This window comes from Aotus nancymaae, unplaced genomic scaffold (genome assembly GCF_030222135.1).
Source record: "Aotus nancymaae isolate 86718 unplaced genomic scaffold, 86718_ANA_hifiasm-v0.15.2.pri h1tg000030l, whole genome shotgun sequence".
In the NCBI taxonomy this organism is placed as follows: domain Eukaryota; kingdom Metazoa; phylum Chordata; class Mammalia; order Primates; family Aotidae; genus Aotus; species Aotus nancymaae.
Window position 1 is genome coordinate 12,136,661 of NW_026988443.1, and position 22,471 is coordinate 12,159,131.

General features: G+C 44.7%; 1 protein-coding gene and 1 pseudogene across 4 annotated transcripts; both read left to right on the forward strand.

The window, feature by feature from the left end:
* The first annotated feature begins 9,566 nt into the window (after window positions 1–9,566).
* Window positions 9,567–21,963, forward strand: HERPUD1 (homocysteine inducible ER protein with ubiquitin like domain 1). Of its 4 annotated transcripts, none has more exons than XM_021664991.2 (8): window positions 9,582–9,758; window positions 12,590–12,667; window positions 12,756–12,830; window positions 14,351–14,481; window positions 16,555–16,677; window positions 17,208–17,558; window positions 20,232–20,337; window positions 21,353–21,963. In XM_021664991.2, exons 1-8 carry the CDS (start codon window positions 9,612–9,614, stop codon window positions 21,479–21,481), a joined length of 1,140 nt encoding a protein of 379 aa, XP_021520666.2. In that variant the 5' UTR covers window positions 9,582–9,611; the 3' UTR covers window positions 21,482–21,963. The 4 variants fall into 4 exon arrangements, with proteins under 4 accessions (XP_012303329.2, XP_021520666.2, XP_012303328.2 ...); XM_012447905.2 differs by having other exon boundaries at window positions 9,586–9,758; window positions 12,759–12,830; window positions 21,214–21,473; XM_012447904.2 differs by having other exon boundaries at window positions 9,590–9,758; window positions 21,214–21,473.
* On the forward strand, window positions 17,565–20,319 carry LOC105714044 (small ribosomal subunit protein eS1-like; annotated as a pseudogene).
* Window positions 21,964–22,471: the final 508 nt, after the last annotated feature.

Consider the following 22,471-nt stretch of genomic DNA (forward strand, 5'->3'; position numbering starts at 1 on the left):
GCCAAGAGTTTGAGACCAACCTGGCCAACATGGTGAAATCCCATCTCTATGAAAAAAAAATTAGCCGGGCATGGTGGTGGCCGCCTGTAGTCCCAGCTACTAAGGATGCTGAGTGGGGAGAATCGCTTGAATCCGGGAGGCAGAGGTTGCAGTGAGCTGAGATCACGCCACTGCACTCCAGCCTGGGCGACAGAGCAAGACTCCATCTTAAAAACAACAACAACAACAAAAACATGCAGTGGTCTGGGCATGGTGACTTGCGCCTGTAATCCCTGCACTTTGGGAGGCCAAGGCAAGGTGGATCACTTGAGGTCAGGAGTTCAAGACCAGCCTGGCCAACATGGTGAAATCCCATCTCTACTAAAAATACCTAAATTAACCAGGTGTGGTGGCAAGTGCCTGTAAATCTAGCTACTTGGAAGGCTGAGAGAGGTGAATCTCTTGAACCCAGGAGGCAGAGTCTACAGTGAGCCAAGATTGTGCCACCGCACTCCAGCCTGGGTGACAGAGTGAGACTCCATCTCAAAAAAAGTAAAATACCCAGGCGATGGGATGATCTGTGCAGCAAACCACCACAGCACACATTTACCTACGTAACAAACCTGCACAACATGCACATGTACCCCGGAACTTAAAAGTTGAAGAAAGAAAAAAAAGAAAGAAAGAAAAGGCTGCTAAGATATGCAGCAAATTGGATGCAGGTGTGCTCTTCTGAGGACACCGGAGGGAAGAGCTTGCGTGATACTCAAGGTCCTTTCCTGGAAAAAAGACAGGGTTGGTTAATGTCAGGGGTACAAGGGCAAGGTACGTATTGGGGAGGGGGCTGGAGCCTGTTCACAAAGAACTACACCCAGGGGTTAATTCCTAAGATCTTGGTGATGGATATGGGCCTAGGGCAGGAAAGACCAGCTGGACCACATCAGAGATAAGAGGTGGAGGATTCAGTGCAGTTGTTTGCAATGGGCTGATAAACACAGGAGGCTAAGTCCAGGACTTAATTCGAGGGCTGAGCAAGCAGAAATAAATTCATGGAGGAGATCAAAAAGTCCTTCCATTTGAACAAGAATGTTGCCCTAAGTTATTTCTGGTGTCTTACCCATCTTTGCTGAAGTGCTGGGTCTAGTCTGAAGTCAGTTTGGGGAAGGTGGGAGTTTTGCTGGGGGAAGAAAGAAGCTAACACGGGATCAAAATCCTACTTAGGGTACAGAATGTTCTGTGTACTAGAAAAGGTACATGAGACGGGGCGTGGAGGCTCACGCCTGTAATTCCAGCACTTTGCGAGGCCAAGGCCGGTGGATCAGCTGAGGTCAGGAGTTTGAGACCAGCCTAGCCAATATGGTGAAACCCCGTCTCTAGTAAAAATACAAAAATTAGCTGGGCATGGTGGCGGGCGCCTGTAATCTCAGCTACTTGGGGGGCTGAAGCAGAAGAATCGCTTGAATCCGGGAGGTGGAGGTTGCAGTAAGCCATTGTGCCATTGTACTCCAGTTTGGGCAACAAGAGCGAAGCTCTGTGTCAGAAAATAAAAGAAAAAGGAAAGGAAAAGGGAAAGGAAAGGGAAAAGGAAAGGGGAAAGGAAGAGAAGAGAAGAGAAAAGAAAAAAAGAAAAGAAAAGAGGAGGGAAGGGGAGGGGAGAGAAAGAAAAGAAAGGAAAAAAAAGTACCTGACATTTAAGGTACATTTTTTTTTCTTTTCTGTTTAAAGTAAAACACTGAATAGCAATCAGAATATTTAGAAGCAAGCTGTGATGGGGGAAAAAGAATGCAGGCTTCAGGGGTTACCTGGGGCCTCTGAGCTCAGCCATGACCCTTGCCCTAGATGCTGGCCTGGAGGGCGGCCTCCACCTGACTTGTTTGTCCTCGGTCCAAACCTGGTCAGCCAGGAAGAGCCATAAACCCGGCACGCTCTAGAGCAAAAGCAAGTCTTTACTGTGGGAGAGATGACCAAATCAGGTAGATTCCTCCCACCTACCAGTCCTCTTCAGGATCTAAGTCCTTCGTTGGGGTGAAGGTTGCTTATGTGTGGTGGAGGTGATTTTATTTGCCTTCCTCCCACTCTTGGAAGAAAGGCAGGGGAGTGGCACTCAGAACAGGGAAGCCCAAGCGGGGTTTTTTCTTTCTTTCTTTCCTTTTTTTATTAAAAAAAAAAAAAAAAAAAAAAGACAGGGTCTCACTGTGTTGCCCAGGCTGGTCTTGAACTTCTGGCCTTACATGATCCTCCCACTTCAGCCTCCCAAAGTGCTGGGATTACAAGCATGACCCACTGTGCCAGGCCAAGATTTTAAAAAAATTGTGGTAAAAGACACAAAATTCGCCATTTTAACTATTTTATTTTTTTGAGACAAAGTCTTACTCTGTCGTCCAGGCTGGAATGCAGTGGCGCGATCTCAGCCCACTGCCACCTCCACCTCCCAGGTTCAAGCGATTCTTGTGCCGCAGCCTCCCCAGTAGCTGGGATTACGGGCACATGCCACCATGCCCAGATAATTTTTGTATTTTTTTTCCTGTAGAGACAGGGTTTCATCATGTTGGCCAGGCTGTCTCAAACTCCTGACCTCAGGTGATCCACCTGCCTCGGCCTCCCATAGTGCTGGGATTTCAGGTGTGAGCCACTGTGCCCAGCTTTATTTCAAAGTGTAATTCAGTGGTATTTAGTACATTCACAATGTTGTGCAACCATCGCCATCGCCCCAAAAGGAAATCCTGGACCCATTAAGCAGTAAATCCCCACTAACCCCTGGAAACCATTCATCTGCATTCTGTCTGTATGGATTTGCCTGATCTAGATATTTCATATAAGTAGATACAATATGTGGCCTTATGTGGCCCTTTGTGTCTGGTTTTTTTCACTTAGCATCATGTTTTCAAGGCTCATCCACGTTGTAGCATGCATCAGCCCTTCATTCCTGTTTATGTCTAAGTAATATTGCATTGTGTGGATATACTGTATTTTGCTTATCCATTCAGCTGATGGACCTTTGGGTGGGTTCCACCTTTTGTGCTATTATAAATAATGCTGGTATGAATATTCATGGACAAATTTTTGTGAAGAGTGTTTTCAGTTCTTTTGGATAAATAGATATCTAGGAGAGGAATTGCTGGGTCATCTGGTAATTCTATGTTGATTTATCCAGCAACTCTGGGTATAAGGGCTGAGTTTAACTATCAGACCCATTGTTCTGCTGCCATAGCTTGGCCCCGTTATCAGTCTTGACTGGTCATACGCCTTGGTGTCTCCGGTTCAAGAGACACTTTGAGGTTCTCAAAAACGCTCAGTTTTCACTTTCTTCCATTTAAAAACTGTATATAACAAACATCTTTAAGAATCAGGTAGCGGCCAGGTGTGGTGGCTTACACCTGTAATCCCAGCACTTTGGAAGGCTGAGGCAGGCAGATCGCTTGAGGTCAGCCTGGCCAACATGGTGAAACCCTGTCTCTACTAAAAATACAAAAATTAACTGGGCATGGTGGCAGGCGCCTGTAATCCCAGCTACTTAGGAGGCTGAGACAGCTTGAACCTGGGAGGTGGAGGCTGCAATGAGCCGAGATCGCACCACTGCACCCCAGCGTGGGCAACAGAGCAAGACTCCATCTCAAAAAATTAAAAAATAAAAAGAATCAGTTAGCACAGGGGAATAACATGGAAGTGGGTGCCCCAAGTCCTCAAAAGTTGACAGCCACAGTCTGACATTCCTCCTTCCTTCAAACTAAAACACTTCCCGATCACAGGCCGCAATGTTAAGGGAGGATTTGCCTTGGGGGCTACTTCTTGTATGGAAGGAAAGCTGCTTCTGGCTTAGCAAGGGCAGGAGAGTTTCCGTGGGAAGGGTTTCATGAGTATGGAACAGGATGTCCATTTCCTGGGCTAAAGAAGGTGGCTCATGTGGGTGCATGAGCACCACATGACTTCAGAAATGACCATAGGACTTCAGAAATGACCATAAAAAGCACAGATTCTGGTTGGAGTTTAAATTACTTCAAACACACACGCACACACACACACACACGCACACACACACAACAAGAGTTCAAAACACAAAGTACAGAAGTTCAGCAGGGCCTAACACACCAGACTACTTCAAATAAAACATGAGTACTGGCAATGATCTTTTGCTGACTCGGGTTTTGTAAAGGCCTCTTCTCTACCTTCATGGCCTGATTGCAAAATAAGATAGGCATTGGCTCTTCATTTCTGTCCCCATCTCAGAATGCAAACATGAATTCGATCATGACAGAGAGACAGCAACACAGCAGCACTGCCACAATCAAGTTACAAAGTTTCCATGTTCCTTTCAGTTCCACATTTCCAGAAATCCCATTTAACACTGTGGATTTCCCTTCAGATTACTAATTTTTTTTGTTTGTTTGTTTGAGATGGAGTTTCGCTCTTGTTGCCCAGGCTGGGGTGCATTGGTGCAGTCTCCGCTCACCACAACCTCCGCCTTCTGGGTTCAAGCAAATCTCCTGCCTCAGCCTCCCGAGTAACTGGGATTACAGGCACTTGCCACCACACCCAGCTAATTTTATATTTTTAGTAGAGATGGGATTTCTCCATATTGGTCAGGCTGGTCTCAAACTCCTGACCTCAGGTGATCCACCCACCTCAGCCTTCCAAAGTGCTGGGATTGTGAGATGTGAACCACCACGCCCAGCCAGATTACTAACTTCATTCCCTCACATGCTTTCTCTCCTACTTTTTCTTTCTTTCTTTCTTTTTTTAAGAGATGGAGTCTTTCTCTGTTGCCCAGTCTGGAGTGCAGTGGTGTGATCTCGGCTCACTGCAACCTTCACCTCCTAGAGTTCAAGCAATTCTCCTGTCTCAGCCTCCCAAGTAGCTGGGATTACAGGCATCCACCAGCACGCCTGGCTAATTTTTGTATTTTTAGTAGACACAGAGTTTCGACATGTTGGCCAGGCTTGTCTCTAACTCTTGACCTCAGGTGATCCGCCCGCCTTGGCTTCCCAAAGTGCTGGGATTACATGCATGAGCCACCGTGCCTGGCCACTTCTTCTATTTTTTTTTTCAAATAAATTTTTACAAGAAAATAGAGATGGAGTTTTTCCATGTTGCCCAGGTTGGTCTTGAACTCCTGGACTCAAACAATCCACCCACCTTGGCCTCTCAAATTGCTAGGATTACAGGTGTGAGCCACTGTGCCTGGCCCATTTTTGAAAACAGAATCACCGAATATCTTTTTTCTATTTTTCTGTTTTCAGACTGAGTCTCGCTCTGTCTCCCAGATTGGAATGCAGTGGTGCGATCTCAGCTCGCTGCAACCACTGCCTTCCAGGTTCAAGCAATTCTTCTGCCTCAGCCACCGAGTAGCTGGGATTAAAGGCGCCCGCTACCATGCCTGGCTAATTTTTTTCCATTTTTAGTAGAGACGAGATTTCACTATGTTGGCCAGGCTGGTCTCGAACTCCTGGCCTGAAGTGATCTACTTGCCTCGGCCCCTATAAAGTGCTGAGATTATAGGAATGAGCCACTGCTCCTGTCCCCAAATTTATTTAAAAGGAGCCATCTGATTGGGAGATAACAGAGAATCACAGAACTTGGATTGCCTTTTCCCTTGGGTTAGAAAATGCAAAACCACACTCCTGAACTTTTTTCTTACTGGAAAGGGATGAACTATCTTAATGTCTTAGGGGTCTTTGAGGCTTGTCCCTGCAGGCTAGGGGGAACCACACTACTGGCATACTTGATTTCTCAATGCAGCTGTCACCTCCTGTTTCACTGCCTCCTGTAAGACCTGTGTTTGCTTTACCTGGGCTTGCTCCACTGGTTAGCTTCTCCCCAGTTGCAAGACTACCAGATCATAATCAGTCATTATCTCCCATCCTGATATGTGAAATTTGTTGACTGAATTTAACATTTTCCTAAATGTGCTATATGCAGAATCACCAAATTTCTTTTTTCTTTGAGACTGAGTCACGCTCTGTCTCTCAAACTGGAGTGTAGTGGCGCAATCTCAGCTCACTGTAACCACTGCCTTTCAGGTTCACGCAATTCTCCTGCCTCAGCCTCCCAAGTAGCTGGGATTCCAGGTGCCCGCCACCATGCCCAACTAATTTTTTTATATTTTTAGTACAGACGAAGTTTCACTATGTTGGTCAGGCTGGTCTCGAACTCCTGGCCTGAGGTGATCTGCTTGCCTTAAGACAGAATTTGTGGGACCCAGTGCAAAATGAAATGTAGGGCTTCTGTTTAAAATTTATTAATAATTTAAAGATGATAACAACAGAGCATTAAACCAAGCAGGGGGCGCCATCCACTATGTGGGTCGCACACCCATGAAGCCAGTTTGATGAAAAAAGGGTTAGGCTGGAAGCAGCAGCTCACACCTGTCATCCCAGCACTTTGGGAGGCTGAGGCAGGTAGATCACTTGAAGTCAGGAGTTCAAGACCAGCCTGGCCAACATGGTGAAACCCTGTTTCTACTAAAAATTCCAAAACTAGCCAGGCGTGATGGCCCATGCCTGTAGTCCCAGCTACTTGGGAGGCTGAAGCAGGAGAATTGCCTGAACCCTGGAGGTGGAGGTTGCATTGAGCCGAGATTGTGCCATTGCATTCCAGCCTGGGCAACAAGAGCAAGACTCCATCTAAAAAAAAACCCCAAAAAACAAAAAAAAGTCTGAGCCTTCTCAGCAGACCAAAACCAATCATAGAAAACTGTGTGTGGGGACAATTTATTTCCAAAGCCCTCAACCTCTCATCTTAATATGAAGACAGCTGAGAAAGAAACCACCCTGTATGCTGTGTTATATCAAGGTTGACTATTGCAGGCTGAATTGAGTCCTCCAAAGAGATGCTGAAGTGCTAACCCTCAGTACCTGTGAATGTGGCAGTACTTGGAAATAGGGCCTTTGCAGATGATCAAGTTAAGATGAGGTTACTAGTGTGGGTCCTAATCCACCATGACTGGTACTCTTCTGAAAAGAGGAAATGTGGACACGCAGTCAGCCATGCCCACAGGGAAAATGATGTGAAGAGACCCACACAAGGAGAACCCATGAGAAGATGAAGGCAGGTTGGGGTGATGTTTCTATATGCCAAGGAACATCAAAGAGTGCCAGCAAACCACCAGGAGAGGAGAGGGGACTGTAAGATTCTCCCCCAAGGCCTCAGAAGGAACCAACCCCATTGACACCTTGATCTCAGACTTCCAGCTTCCAGAACCAAGACAATAAACTTCTGTTTCTTAAGCCAGCAGTCCCCAACCTTTTTGGCACCAGGAACCAGTTTTGTGGAAGACCAGGGTTGGGGTGGGGGGATGGTTTTAGGATGACTCGGGCTTTACATTTATTGTGCACTTTATTTCTATTATTGTTACATGGTAATATATAATGAAATAATTATACAATTCATCATAATGCAGAATCAGTGGGAGCCCTGAGCTTGTTTTCCCACAACTAGATGGTCCCATTGGGGGATGATGGGAGACAGTAACACCCAGAGTATGTGGCCTATGCTGAGTCTACTCATTTTGGTTGCTGTCACTGCAGAAAACCCTGCTTCACAGAGACAGGATGTTTCAATAGGCCAGGCGTGGTGGCTCACACCTGTAATCCCAGCACTTCCGGAGACCAAGGCAGGTGGATCACTTGAGGCAAGGAGTTCAAGACCAGCCTGACCAACACAGCAAAACCCCATCTATCTGTACTAAAAATACAAAAAAATATATAGCCAAATGTGGTGGTGCATGCCTGTAATCCCAGCTACTCGGGAGACAGAGGCATGAGGCACGAGAATCCCTTGAACCAGAGAGGCAGACGTTGCAGTAAGCCGAGATTGTGCCATTGCACTCTGGCCTGGACAACAGAATGAGACCCTGTCTCAATTTAAAAAAAAAAAAAAAAAAAGGATGTTGGAAATGTAAGCAGGCTTTTCAGTGCCTTTGTGACCATCTCATGTGGAGATTTGAAGTTGTCTCAAACATACTTTGAAGGCCACCAGATGCAGCTGTACAACTGAAGTACATCCACTCACTTGCCACTATAAAGTCTGCCACCAGATGCAGCTTGTCACTTGCCACTCACTGATAGGGTTTTGAGGCGAGTCTGCAAGCAATGGATTTATGATGGTCTCTGTGCAGTGAAACCTCTCTGCTAATGTTAATTGTATCTGCAGCCACTCCCAGCACTAGCATCACCACCTCAGCTCCACTCCCATCATGTCAGTAAATTCTTGTACGGAGCACAATCTAGTTTCCTCGCATGCACAGTTCACAATAGGGACCATCTCCTGTGAAAATCTAATGCCCCTGATCTAACAGGAGGCAGAGTTCAGGTGGTAATGTAGCGATAGGGAGCAGCTGTAAATACAGATGAAGCTTCGCTGGTGGCTCACCTCCTGCGGTGCCACCTGGTTCTTAACAGGCCAGGGACTCTTAGGGGTCCGTAGCCTGGTGGGGGTTTGGGGACTCTGTCTTAACCCATCCAGTTTGTGGCACTTTGTTATGGCAGCTGCAGCAGATGAACAGGCCCACCAACCAGACCAGGCTCCTTCTGTTACCTTCCTGCCCTTGACAAGCTCCTGACAACACCTGAAAAAACAGATGTCTCAACGGGGTTGGAACAAGGAGGGGGCCGGGGCGATGTCAGTTTTGTTTTTCAAGACTTTTTTTTCCTACAGAGGAGGAGGGAATGCCTACAATAGAGAAGCCTTTGTGGTCCCACTTCAGGAATCAGCGAACCCTGCCCTCCTCGTCTCAGCCCCAATTTAAAGGGTGCACGTGTGTCTTACAAAGTGATGCCCTTTTGGGAGGATTACCACTGTGAGCAGGGCTGTGGCTGACTTGTCAATCATCATAAATGTGATGTCCCAAACGTGCAAGTCTGAAGCCCGCGGAAACTGGCAACAGCTGTCTGGATGCCTCCATCCTCCCAGCCCAAGGAAGATCGGGCCTCGCTCCTTCGTTGTCCTACTTAAGAGCACGTGACGTTCTCCTGGGTAGAGTTGCACACGAGGTCGCCCAGCTGCTTTTTGAGGGTCGGGTGGAGACGCTTCCCCTGTAGGACGGGCTTCCCCCGTAGATTTCCATGTGGGGCCAACTGAGGCAGGAAAAGGGGAAGTGGGCACTGGCACCTGGGGTGAGAAAGGGCGGGGGTGCGCTTTGTAAGGAAACAATTTGCAGAGACAGCTAAACTGGGGTCTGCTGGGATACACCACTCCCCACCCCCTGCCTCGGGCGTCCTCAGTCACCCGAGCTGGGGGCGCCGCAAATCTCAGGCCAAGCCCCCGCGCAATCCGCGCGGACCGCAGCGCACCCAAACATGGCCGCCAAACCCAGGTTCCCAGGGCGCAGCCGAGCCTCAGGCTGACGCATCGGCGGCGGGTTGCATCAGCCCGTGCCCACGTGCTTGGTCCGCCCTCTGCCTCATGGATCCGGACGCCGATTGGGCCACGTTAGGACAGTGTCTCCGCCTCAGCCAATGGGCAGCAGCCACAGAGGGTTCTGTCCGCAGAGCCGGGCGCGGAGAGCCTATAAAAGGCTCCCGAGACGGGGTCGCGCGCCCCAGAGACGCTAACAGTCGTTGCGGAGTTTGCAGGCGGCTGCGACGCCGCCAGCCTGGCACCTTGGAGCGCAGCTGAGCCCCGACACAGCTGCCGCCATGGAGCCCGAGCCCGATCCCGAGCCCGTCACGCTCCTGGTGAAGAGCCCCAACCAGCGCCACCGCGACTTGGAGCTGAACGGCGACCGCAGCTGGAGCGTGGGCCACCTCAAGGCCCACCTGAGCCGCGTCTACCCCGAGCGTCCGGTGAGAGCCGCCCTGACTTCCCGCCCAGAGGCTGTGGCCCCCAGCCCTCCGCTAGGGACGCCACGTCCGCCTGCCTTGCCCTGTGGCCTCCTCTTCCGCCGGCCTCCCCCCATGGCTGCGTTCGCCCGGTCGGTCACGTGCCCCAGGGCTGTGGTCTCCCCTTCCCTGCCCCGCCGCCGCGGGCGCCCCTCTCTTGCCTAGGGACGGTCACTGATCAGTAGCTTGACCTTGGGCGAGTCGTTTCACCCTCCAAGCCTGCTTCCCCCCAGCGGTCAGGCAACTCGGTGCTCCTAACTGGGCTTGCACCCAATGGCTAGGAGTAAGAAAACATCCGTGCTGCAAAATAAGGGTTGTGAACGCAGCCTCCCCACGGGGAGAGAAGCGGGCAGGTGCCACCCGGGGCCGTGGCTTGAGAAACCTGGGGAGCGCCCAGACACTGTGGACGGAAGGCCCCACACCCAGAAGCAGGACGTGGCTGTTCTCTTCTCTGTCCACCTTCCGCCGGGCCCCTCCCTGTCGCACTGGACCGCGCAGACGTTGCCGAGTCCCGGGGAGGAGCCCCGTGCACTTTCTGGCCAAGAGCGACTGAGAAGGGAAGCAGGCAGGAGTCGCCTTCAGTCTGGTTTTAGGACGGCAGCCTCTCCATTATTAGCGAGACTTCGTTGCTTTGTTTTGGTTGACACATCTGTCAACATCACCCTTAGCACTGCCTGCCCTGACCGCCACGTGATGAGGCTGTAAGCTGGCCCTTCCTGTATTTACTTTCTGCTCCGATATTATGTAAGTGTCAGCAGTGTTCTTCACTGCCCACGAGCATAATTCTCCATCACACAGTAGAGGGCATCCAGGCAGGAAAAGATCGTGTAACCGTGAGTTCCAACTTTTGGTTGGAACTCACCTGTGTCTGTTTTTGTTCCATATGGTCAAGAAGGTAGAAATGAGTTTTCCTTGAGTTGTTATTTTGAAATTTGCATATTGATTTAGTACGCGTGTATTCCATGCCCTGTGGAATTCACCCTGGTACACTTTTCGGTTTCACCAGAGCTGCGTCCAGAAACTGGGTGGCTGTGTTGCCATGAGAATGTCTGTTGGGTACACAAATTGGTGAAGCAGGTGTTGCCTATGGTTGCATCATATGGTAAAAGGCAGGGTTTCGGGGAAGGGTTTTTCTTAAGGGCTTGCTTTCGTGAGGGACGCCACTCCCATTTCTTCAGTCTGAAGACCTAAGTCTGTAAACAAATACCTCTCAGGTATACAAATTTTTGTCTAAAAATTATGGCTGAAACATATTTATTATTTGTTTTCTGTGGTAGAAAATGGTATATTGTGAGAAGCCCTACTTTGTAATAGTTGTGCTTAATTTTTTCTCAAATCGGCCATCTACATGAAGACTCGATGTCAAGTTAGGCCTTTTAAAGGGGGGAGATAATTCAAAACCACTGGCAGCTGTGGTTTTCAAGCCTTTTGTAGTGGTTGAACTCTGTAATAAACGCAGGACCATACATATGTTATAGATACTGTTTTACAAATTCACGTATAAGCATTTACCTTTAAAGTTCTCACCAGTCAGTGAGAAAAACGGTGAACACGGCATTCAGTATATTTTGGTTTAGTTACAGTGTCAAGAAGTCCTGATGTATATGGATAAGTAGATGGACTTTTGGCTTTGTTTGTTTTAAACAGCTTGCTTTAATTATCTCAGGCTAGTTGGCAGGAACACCTTTATTCCAGATTTTGCATAATCAATTATCCTGGCAAGAGTAGATGTACGCGTTGCTGATCTCCAATGGACAGACAGATTATATGTTAATATTTTAGGCCATTATTTTTAAGTACAGTTTAGAAGGAGTTTCAAAGAGATTTTTAAAATGAGATTTGTATAAAAGAGTGTGCAGTCCCTATGGCGTTAAAATCGCTGATATGGAGGAGAAGAGGGTTTGGAATTGTGACACTGTGGCAGCAGATGGTCTTGGACAAGTCAATTTTTCAGACTTCCCTCCCTTAAAATAGGGATACTGAATCTCACAGGGTTGTTGTATATAATGTCACCCACACACCATTTCCTCTATAACTGCATTTGTATGCCAAGAAATCCTCTATGAAGGCTTAAGTTTAGAATAGCTTCATATTATTTTGGGGCACTGCTAGGTGGTTTTGGTGAAAGCTGGCCTTGGGAGTACTCTGAGTTTTCTCTGAAACCAAACTCAGTTGCTGTAGGAGCCCTGTTTGCTGTTCGTTGTTATGAAAATCAGTTTACCAGGGAGTTAAGAAGTATGTTGCCTTACATAGGTTTGGACTGGAGATAATTTACCTTTTTTTTTTTTTTTGAGATAGGGTCTCACTCTGTCACCCAGGCTGGAGTACAGTGGCATGATCTGGGCTCACTGCAGAATCTGCCTCCTGGGTTCAAACAATTCCCCTGCCTCAGCCTCCCGAGTAGGTTGGATTACAGGTGCAAGCCACCATGCCCAGCTAATTTTTGCATTTTTAGTAGAGGCAGGGTTTCATCATGTTGGCCAGGCTGGTCTCGAATTCCTGACCTAAGGTGATCTTCCCACCTTGGCCTCCCAAAGTGCTTGGATTACAGGCATGAGCCTCCATGCCCAGCCGATAATTTGCCATTCTGTATTTATTTGCATGTTAGAGACCAGTTAAAGTTAGGTACTTTCTAAATAGAAGTTTTGTATATGGAGCCTTTGAAAAAGTGTTTTCCCGTGATGATGGGGGGAAACATACATATTCAAATTATTTGTATAAAACAGTTTATTCTGTGTTTGGGAACTTCTGGGAGTGAAATGCTGACCTTTGTTACTCTTTCTTTCCATGATCAGCATCCAGAGGACCAGAGATTAATTTATTCTGGGAAGCTGTTGTTGGATCACCAGTGTCTCAGGGACTTGCTTCCAAAGGTACATCACTTAAACATTAATTTCTGAATGTTTTTAAGCACTCACCAGGTTAGGTTCATGTCCTTAAGTACCTTCTTTTTACTTTTAGCAGGAAAAACGGCACGTTTTGCATCTGGTATGCAATGTGAAGAGTCCTTCAAAAATGCCAGAAATCAGTGCCAAGGTGTGTCTGCTTCTTCATGATGATAACAATTTGCATCATTCAGACTTTTAAGGGATTAATAAAAGAAGTTGGATAAAACTGTTATTGAGGGACTGTATGGCGTTATTACCAAGTAATATTTTTATTCTTTCCTAAGAATTAGAAACTGTATTATCAACACAAGTGATGGGTTAATGTAGCAAATTGTTCCATTAGTGCTGTAGTAGAAAAGTGGACTTACATATTGCACTATCTTCTGGGATGGGATTTGATCTATGGTTACTTCGTATCTAGATCACTGAACTAACACTAATTGGGTTTTTTATTGAATTTAGCACATAGCGAGGTTTCTTTAAAGGAACTATTATTTTTTTTTTTTCTTTGAGACGAAATCTTGCTCTGTCACCCAGCCTGGAGTGCAATAGCATGATCTCTGCTCACCACAACCTCTGCTGCCTGGGTTCAAGCAATTCTCCAGCCTCAGCCTCCAGAATAGCTGGGATTATAGGCACGTGCTACCATGCCTGGCTGATTTTTTGTATTTGTAGTAGAGATGGGGTTTCACCATGTTGGCCAGGGTGGTCTCAAACTCCTGACCTCGTGATCTGCCCACCTTGGCCTCCCGAAGTGCTGGGATTACAGGTGTGAGCCACCACGTCTGGCTGGAGCCATTTATTTTTATAAAGAGTATAAAAGTGAATATATTTCCTTTGGAAATTTTCATTGTAATTAGTTGGATAGGAAAAGGTCAGAGTCTTTATCAAGTGATCGATAAAGAATTTTTCTTTTAAGTTGGTCTCACTGTGTTGCCCAGGCTTTTCTAAACCTCCTGAGGGCAAGCGATCCTCCCACCTCAGCCTCCTGAGTAGCTGGGACTACAGGCATGTGCCACTGGACCTGGCTCTAAAGACTCATATATGACAGACAAAAGTATTTATTTTTCATTTTATAATGTTTATTCACATATATGGTATTAGTATTCTAATGGAGTGATGCATTCTAAATTTGTATTATATTTCCTAAAATATCTGAACAGAGCATAGGAAATTCCCTATTTTGTCATTATCAGATCTAACAAAAATCTTAAAGGCACTTTATCGTTTCATTTCCATGCACTGTAATTTTTTAAAGATGATCAAAAACAGTATCATACCAAGACTGACTTGTATTGGAATACTATTTTAGAAAGTTGTGGGCTGGGTTATATTTATAAATCTTGTTGGTCAAATTTCTGCGATGAGCAAACTTAACAGCATTATCAGAAAGCTTTCTCACCAATGATAACTTCATTGGAAGATTTTAATGAAAGTGTAGCATAGTTACTCTAGGGAAAAATATGAATATTTTAGTATCTATGTATTGAAAATTGTGTTGACTAAATGTCAGAATATTTTTTACATAACATTACTTCTATTTAATATTGTCGTATTCAGAGGTGGAGGTAGGAGACATAAGCCATTGACAGCAAAATAATTTTTTTCGCTTGATTTCAGACAGTTGCATCAGCTTCTTTGTTCTGTGTTCATGTTACACTTATCTAGGTGGCTGAATCCACAGAGCAGCCCGCTGGTTTTAATCAGGGACAGTATCCTGGGGATTCCTCAAGTGACGATTTAAGGCAAAGGGAAGTTTTTCGGAACCTTTCTTCCCCTGGATGGGAAAACACCTCAAGGTGAGCGTTATAATAACTCGGAGTATACAAAATGAGTGTGCCTCATTTGCATCAATTTAAGGTGTGTTTACACGTATATAATCAGAACTTTTAAATGTATAGAATTTTGCTTTATAAATAGCTTCACTTTCAAGAGCCCATATATTTAACTTAATACACAGACTTTTAGCATACACAAATTTTGAAAGTTGGCAATGCATGTATTCAAAAAAGAAAATGTAGGCGTTTTATCCTTCCATTGTGCTGACCACTTGGTTGCTGTCATGATAGGAAATTAGTGCTGCTGCAGGAAAAAACAGCTGTTGTAAGCATTGTGCAGCTGCTTTGCTGAGTGGCTTTGTGCTTTATTGTAACAATGGGTGACAACAAGGGAGAGACTGTTTAAGAAGTGTTCCTCCAAAGACTTGGGGGCACTAGGAAAATTGGCCATCTCTTTATAACTACTAAATTAGAGCAAAAGTCAGAACTAAATGCTCTGCTATTTGGATTTTTATAGCTCTTGGAATACCTTGTTTGATGAAAGTACTTTTGGGGAAAAAATTCGTTAACCACAGGTTGAAATTCTGTAACTCTCCAATTATCTGTCCCCCTTTTCCTAGTAGTTTTTATACGCAATATTTTCTAAAGCCAGGTGTTTTAGGAATTGGTTTATTTTTTTTCCCCTTAATGGAACTTTCAAATATACAAATATACACAACAGTGGGGACTGTGTAATTAATACCCACACCATCCACCCAGGCCTAAGAAATAAGAGTTTTACCATCTCTCATCTATTACCCTTTCCCTTTTTTTTTTTTTTTAAAGTATTTAAAGGTAATTCCCAGACATCATTTCATCCCTATATACTTCAATATATAACTGTAAAAACCTTTTCATTATCTTGTGTATCTAGAATGCCATTATCAAATCTAACAAAAATCTTAAAAGCACTTTATCATTTCATTTCTATGCATTGTAGTTTTCTTAAATGATCAAAAACAGTGTCATACCAGGGATTACTTGTATTGGAATACTATTTTAGAAATACTCTGTATGGAATTTAGTTAAAAGATTGTCAGCATGTAAGTTGGATAATTATTGGATAGAAAATTATTGATTAGAAAAACTTAAAACTACGTCCCTTACTCTGATTCAACTATTCTTGAGAATTGAAGGCCATATTTCACTTGCTAAATTTCACCATATTTAAACTTGATTTCATTTAACAAATATTTATTGAACAGCCAGTACATATAACTTTGCTTAAGGATACAAGTTGACCTGCAGGAATGGCCACATAACCAATTCCTGGCCTTCCAGCAATTCTATTATGACTTCAATTTTGCGATGTGCTACCAAAGAAGTTCACTGTGTAAGAAGCACGAAGCCAAAGATGACTCGCATACACCTGCCTGACAAAGTTGAGGGCTGTGTGGCATGATTAAAGAGGCATGCATTTGACATCAGACCAGTTCTGAAATCCACCCCTGCTACTTATTAGCTCAGTGACCTTGTGCAAAGCCCCTGTCTTCCCTGAGCTGTATTTGGGCTCCCCTTGTAAAAATCTCCTTCATGAGATTGCTGTGGATCTAGCAGCCTGTACAGGATCCCAGGTGGTCAGTATGCATGCACAAGTGATGACATGCACACATCACTATAGATTCAGATCTAGGGAACAAGTGGCTATTAGGAAGATGGGAGAGATTTCCTTCAGGAAAGACTGGGAGAAATGTGGCTTTTGAGCTGTTCTCTAAAAGATAAACAGTAAGTTGAGACCTGCAGTGAGACTCAGCAAGTCAAAAATGGTTGGGATCTACTTAACCCGAAAAGGTGGTTTATATATCTGTGCACTAAGCAAGCTGCTGGCAAGGGCTGCTGTTTTCCTGTGGGATCAAACTGTGGTAGGAGGGCTGTGTCATTTGGTAGCTTCTGTGCTGGTGGTACATGGGTGCCTCATACAGTCATTACCATGTAACTGCCATAAATCCCATTGTTCTGTCTCTGATTTGAATTAATGATTTTAATATAAACTTAGTTTTCATTTGTTTATACTCAACCCACTCAAAATGAATGTTTCTAAAAATCTATGTATAGGCCTGAAGCTGCCCAGCAGGCATTCCAAGGTCTGGGTCCTGGTTTCTCCGGTTACACACCCTATGGTTGGCTTCAGCTTTCCTGGTTCCAGCAGATGTATGCACGACAGTACTACATGCAATAGTGAGTCTTTCCTGGCATGCTGGGTATGGCCAGGGCTCCTGGGAATTGAGGGAAATTTTATCCAAGTTATCTGTAAAGTTCAGAATGGAGGGATGAGTGTATTTTCATCAGTCTGCAGAGCCCTGCTCTGTTTGGTCTGTGGGTGGGGTAGAGTGTAAATGACAACTGCTACCTGATTTGTGTATTGATGCAAGGATGCTTTTGTCTGATACAGTTTAGTGACTTTATTTAGAACATGTTACTTTGTTTTCAATTTGTGAGGATTTTAATTTGCTACTGTGCCATAATCTTACAGTGGCCTTGATGTTTAATTCCAGGTGAAATTCGCCATGTGGCTTCTCTTAGAAAAGGCATTTATAGATAGAATTAGTAAGGAAGTTCTTCACTAAATTAAATAAAAATGCATATCTGCCTACTTAAAATTCTTAACAGTAAAAGACTACTGTGTAAATGAGGTTATGAGAGCCACAGACTTCACGGTGCTTTGCTCTTTGCTCAACAGTATCTGCCTCTTATCATTTTTATTTTAGTTTAGTGGCCACTGCTGCATCAGGGGCTTTTGTTCCACCACCAAGTGCACAAGAGATACCTGTGGTCTCTGCACCTGCTCCAACCCCGATTCACAACCAGTTTCCAGCTGAAAACCAGCCAGCCAATCAGAATGCTGCTCCTCAAGTGGTTGTTAATCCTGGAGCCAATCAAAATTTGCAGATGAATGCGCAAGGTGGCCCTATTGTGGAAGAAGATGATGAGATAAATCGAGATTGGTTAGATTGGACCTATTCGGCAGCTACATTTTCTGTTTTTCTCAGTATCCTCTACTTCTACTCCTCCCTGAGCAGATTCCTCATGGTCATGGGGGCCACTGTCGTTATGTACCTGTAAGTAGATGGTTTCTGTGATACAAATTACACTATACAGTGTTCACACTAAATGCAGATTTTGCTTTATTTATTTATTTTTTTTTAGACTTGAATCTCACTCTGTTGCCCAGGCTGGAGTACAGTGGTGCCTCCATGACCGGCTAATTTTTGTATTTCTAGTAGAGATGGGCTTTAGCCACATTGGCCAGGCTGGTCTCAAACTCCTGACCTCAAATGATCTGCCCATCTTGGCCTCCCAAAGTGCTGGTATTACAGGCATGAGCCACTGCACCTGTCCAGATTTTGCTCTCTTTTGAGCAGTCTCAGTTATTATAAGAGGAGATATGTTTAAATAGTATGTCATCCTGTGGCCAGGTGCAGTGGCTCACACCTGTAATCCCAGCACTTTGGGAGGCTGAAGCAGGAGGATCACATGAGGCCAGGAGTTTGAGATCATCGGCTAACATGGTGAAACTCCATCTCTACTAAAAATACAAAAATTAGCCGGGTGTGGTGGTGTGTGCCCATAATCCCAGCTACTTGGGTGGGTGAGGCAGGAGAATTGCTTGAACCCAGGAGGTGAGGTTGCAGTGAGCCGAGATCGCACCACTGCACTCCAGCCTGGCTAACAGAGCAAGACTCTGTCTTAGAATAAATACATAATAAATAGTATGTCATTCTGGCACTTCCAGTACAAAGAATTCATGGCTTGGTTGTATTGTCCCCAGAACATATCAATCCTATATTAATGTAAGAATATTCTCGCCCGTACTCCTAAGTTCTCGCGCGACTTCCACTTCCACCCTTTTGGCTCTCTAAGCAGCACCATGGCGGTTGGCAAGAACAAGCGCCTTAGGAAAGGTGGCAGAAAGGGAGCCAAGAAGAAAGTGGTTGATCCATTTTCTAAGAAAGATTGGTATGATGTGAAAGCACCTGCTATGTTCAATATAAGAAATACTGGAAAGATGCTAGTCACCAGGACCCAAGAAACCAAAATTGCATCTGATGGCCTCAAGGGTTGAGTGTTCGAAGTTAGTCTTGCTGATTTGCAGAATAATGAAGTTGCATTTAGGAAATTCAAGCTGATTACTGAAGATGTTCAGGGCAAAAACTGCCTAACTTCCATGACATGGATCTTACCCGTGACAAAATGTGTTCCATGGTCAAAAAATGGCAGACAATGATTGAAGCTTATGTTGATGTCAAGACTACCGATGGTTACTTGCTTCATGTGTTCTGTGTTGGTTTTACTAAAAAACGCAACAATCAGATATGGAAGACCTCTTATGCTCAGCACCAACAGGTCCACCAAATCCGGAAGATGATGGAAATCATGACCCGAGAGGTGCAGACAAATGACTTGAAAGAAGTGGTCAATAAATTGATTCCAGACAGCATTGGAAAAGACATAGAAAAGGCTTGCCAATCTATTTATCCTCTCCATGATGTCTTCGTTAGAAAAGTAAAAATGCTGAAGAAGCCCAAGTTTGAATTGGGAAAACTCATGGAGCTTCATGGTGAAGGCAGTAGTTCTGGAAAAGCCACTGGGGATGAGACGGGTGCTAAAGTTGAACAAGCTGATGATATGAACCACCAGTCCAAGAATCTGTTTAAAGTTCAGACTTATAGTAGTGGCAAATAAAAAGTCTTATTTGTGGAAAAAAAAAATTCTCTTGTTCTCTAGATAAGTTACCTTACCTTCTAGGCTCATGAACCACAATTATGCAGCCATACTGAGGCATGGAACAGAAATTTGTATTTGTTTTGAATAAGAACATATTTGCCTTTATCAGGCCACAGCCGTCTTCCAGGGTAAAGATCAGACACTGACTGTTGGCATAGCCCTGAAAGGCCAGGGAGCCTTTACAGACCTGACATTTGGCTTTAGCTCTGGCCCGGAGCGGTGATTCTCAACCGGGGATGGTTTTGCACCCTCTCCCCAGGGAACATTTGGCAACGTGTAGATATTTTTGGTTGTCATATCTAGGGAAGCGGTCCTGCTGTCATCTAGTAGGTAGAAGCAAGAGTGCTGCTATTTTCTACAATGCACAGGACAACTCCCACAGTAAATATTTGGCTCAATATGTCACTAGCACCAAAGCCGAGAAAGTCTGGCCTAGAGTGATGGGTCTTTGTGGTTGAAACTAAAAGAAGAAATTTCCCTTTATAGTAAAAAATGAATTTTTAGTTTTTAAAAATAAAAAAGAAATAATTAGAATATAATGAACACTCAAATACCCACAATTATTGTTCGTATTATATTTAAGGCTTGGGATTTAATTGGTTTCTTCAAATAAAACATTAATATTTTCTGTAGTCTCTAGAATCACATATTTAAATGGCAAATGTAGGTTGTCATTATGTTGTATATAGTTACAGGTGTATCTCCGTTCAGGTTTTCAAGAGTAAGGTTTAGTTCATATAAATAAGCATTTATTGAGCACATACTATGTGCCAAGTGCTCTCTATATTGCTGGGTATACAATGATGAATAAAACACAGTCCCTGCCTTCAAGGACCTAACAGGCTGGTGAGAATGTCTGGGAGACAGTGTGATCAATTGCCTCTGTAGATGGGTCTTGCAGTGAGCTTAGAATCAGGGTGCTGCTGTGATTAGAGTTGGGGAGCCTTGGATTCTTAAGTCTCACTGTGACATCAGCTAAGATGGACTTTTATATGCTTCCTTTGAAGGCATCACGTCGGGTGGTTTCCGTTTAGACCACGGCTGGTTCAGAACTTCCCGAATGATGGTCCTCCTCCTGACGATATAAATCAGGACCCCAACAATAACTTACAGGTATGGAGCCTCCCCTAAAGCCCAGGCGAGCTTGACGTGATATGCCAGGCTCTCAAATTCTTAACCTTGAGATTTCCAGCTCATGGTTTACCATTTTATTGGGCTAAATATTTCATGATTTGTTCACATTTCTTCTTAGAGCAGCAGCTATTTTTAAAACATCAAATGTATCATCACATTCTATCACATGTTTTTGACATGTGGCAATTTGCATTTTGGCTTAACGTTTTTTTAAACCCACTATTTTGAGCGTTCAGTGGTCTGTAACTTCGTGTTATACCATAGGAACCGGTATGAAGTGATTAACTACTATTTTAATAATAGTTGAAGGCCAGGCGCAGTGGCTCACACCTGTAATCCCATCACTTTGGGAGGCTGAGGCAGGTGGATCACCTGAGGTCAAGAGTTCGAGACCAGCCTGGCCAATATGGTGAAACCCTGTCTCTACTAAAAATACAAAAATTAGCTGGGTGTGCCTGTAGTCCCAGCTACTAGGGAGACTGAGGTGGGAGGATGGCAGAGGTTGCAGTGAGCCAAGATCACACCACTGCACTCCAGCCTGGGTGACACACAATAAGACTCTGTCTCAAAAATAATAATAGTTGCAGATCTAATTGTTTTCATTTGCTTCGATATTTGCTGCCAGGAGTATTCAAAACTATGAAAATATCAACAAACTTGTGCTGTGGAAGACTGAGAAAGAGCCCTATCCAGCCTAGGGCATCATTCCCTGGGGTCCTGGCTACCTGGCTGCCTGGCTGCCTGGCTGCCCGCACCTATGGGGCAGAGGCCAGGGATTTACACTGGCCTTCCCTAACATCATTTGGTGTTCATCACGGCCCTGATTGTTTTCTCATTGTGTTTCATTACCTGTAGGAAGGCACTGATCCTGAGACTGAAGACCCCAACCACCTCCCTCCAGACAGGGACATACTAGGTGGCGAGCAGACCAGCCCCTCATTTATGAGCACAGCATGGCTTGTCTTCAAGACTTTCTTTGCCTCTCTTCTTCCAGAAGGCCCCCCAGCCATCGCAAACTGATGGTGTTTGTGCTGTAGCTGCTGGAGGCTTTGACAGGAATGGACTGGATCATCTGACTCCAGCTAGATTTCCTCTCCTGGATATGGCAGTGATGAGTTCTTAAAAAAAAACACGGATGATGATATGCTTTTGTGATCAAGCAAAAGCAGAAACGTGAAGCCGCGATACAAATTGATGAACAAAAAATGCCGGAGGCTTCTTATGTCTTTATTCTGAAGAGCTTTAATATATACTGTACGTAGTTTAATAGGCACTGTAAGTAGAAGCCTTAGGTGTCGCATGTTTATGCTTGAGGAACTTTTCCAGATGTGTGTGTCTGCATGTGTGTTTGTACATAGAAGTCATAGATGCAGAAATGGTTCTGCTGGTACGATTTGATTCCTGTTGGAATGTTTAAATTACACTAAGTGTACTACTTTATATAATCAATGAAATTGCTAGACATGTTTTAGCAGGACTTTTCTAGGAAAGACTTATGTATAATTGCTTTTTAAAATGCAGTGCTTTAAACTGAGGGGAACTTTGTGGAGGTGAAAACCTTTGCTGGGTTTTCTGTTCAATAAAGTTTTACTATGAATGACCCTAGCAGAGACTCCTGTCGTCCTAGCAGTTTACTCTGCATTCGTTATATCTAGATAGTCAGCAGTTGAGTTGCCAGTGTTTAGCCTGAATGCTGCTTTTTAAAAAGAGGAGTTTTTGTGCCAGTAAGAATGATCAGGTAAGGCCATGAGAGTTTTTGTTTTTCTTTTTCTTTTTTTCCGAAATGGGGTCTTGCTTTGTTCCTCTACCAGAGTGCAGTGGCTACTCACAAGTGGCGTGGTAGCGGCTACAGCCCCAAACTCCTGGCTTAAGTCACCTCCTGCCTCAGCCTCCGGGGCAGATGGGACTAGAGGCATGTGCCATCACACCCAGCTTGAAAGTTTTAATTTACTAACAATGTGTTTTCCCCCATTTCCTGATTTAAACAGTGCTGGCTTATGTAGGAACCCATCAAAGTTAAATTCCCCAAATTGAAAGTCAGTGGTATTAAGTACTTTCCACCTTGGCAAATCTGCAATAGTTTCACCTGCTCAAAGGTTATGCTTGTCTAAGC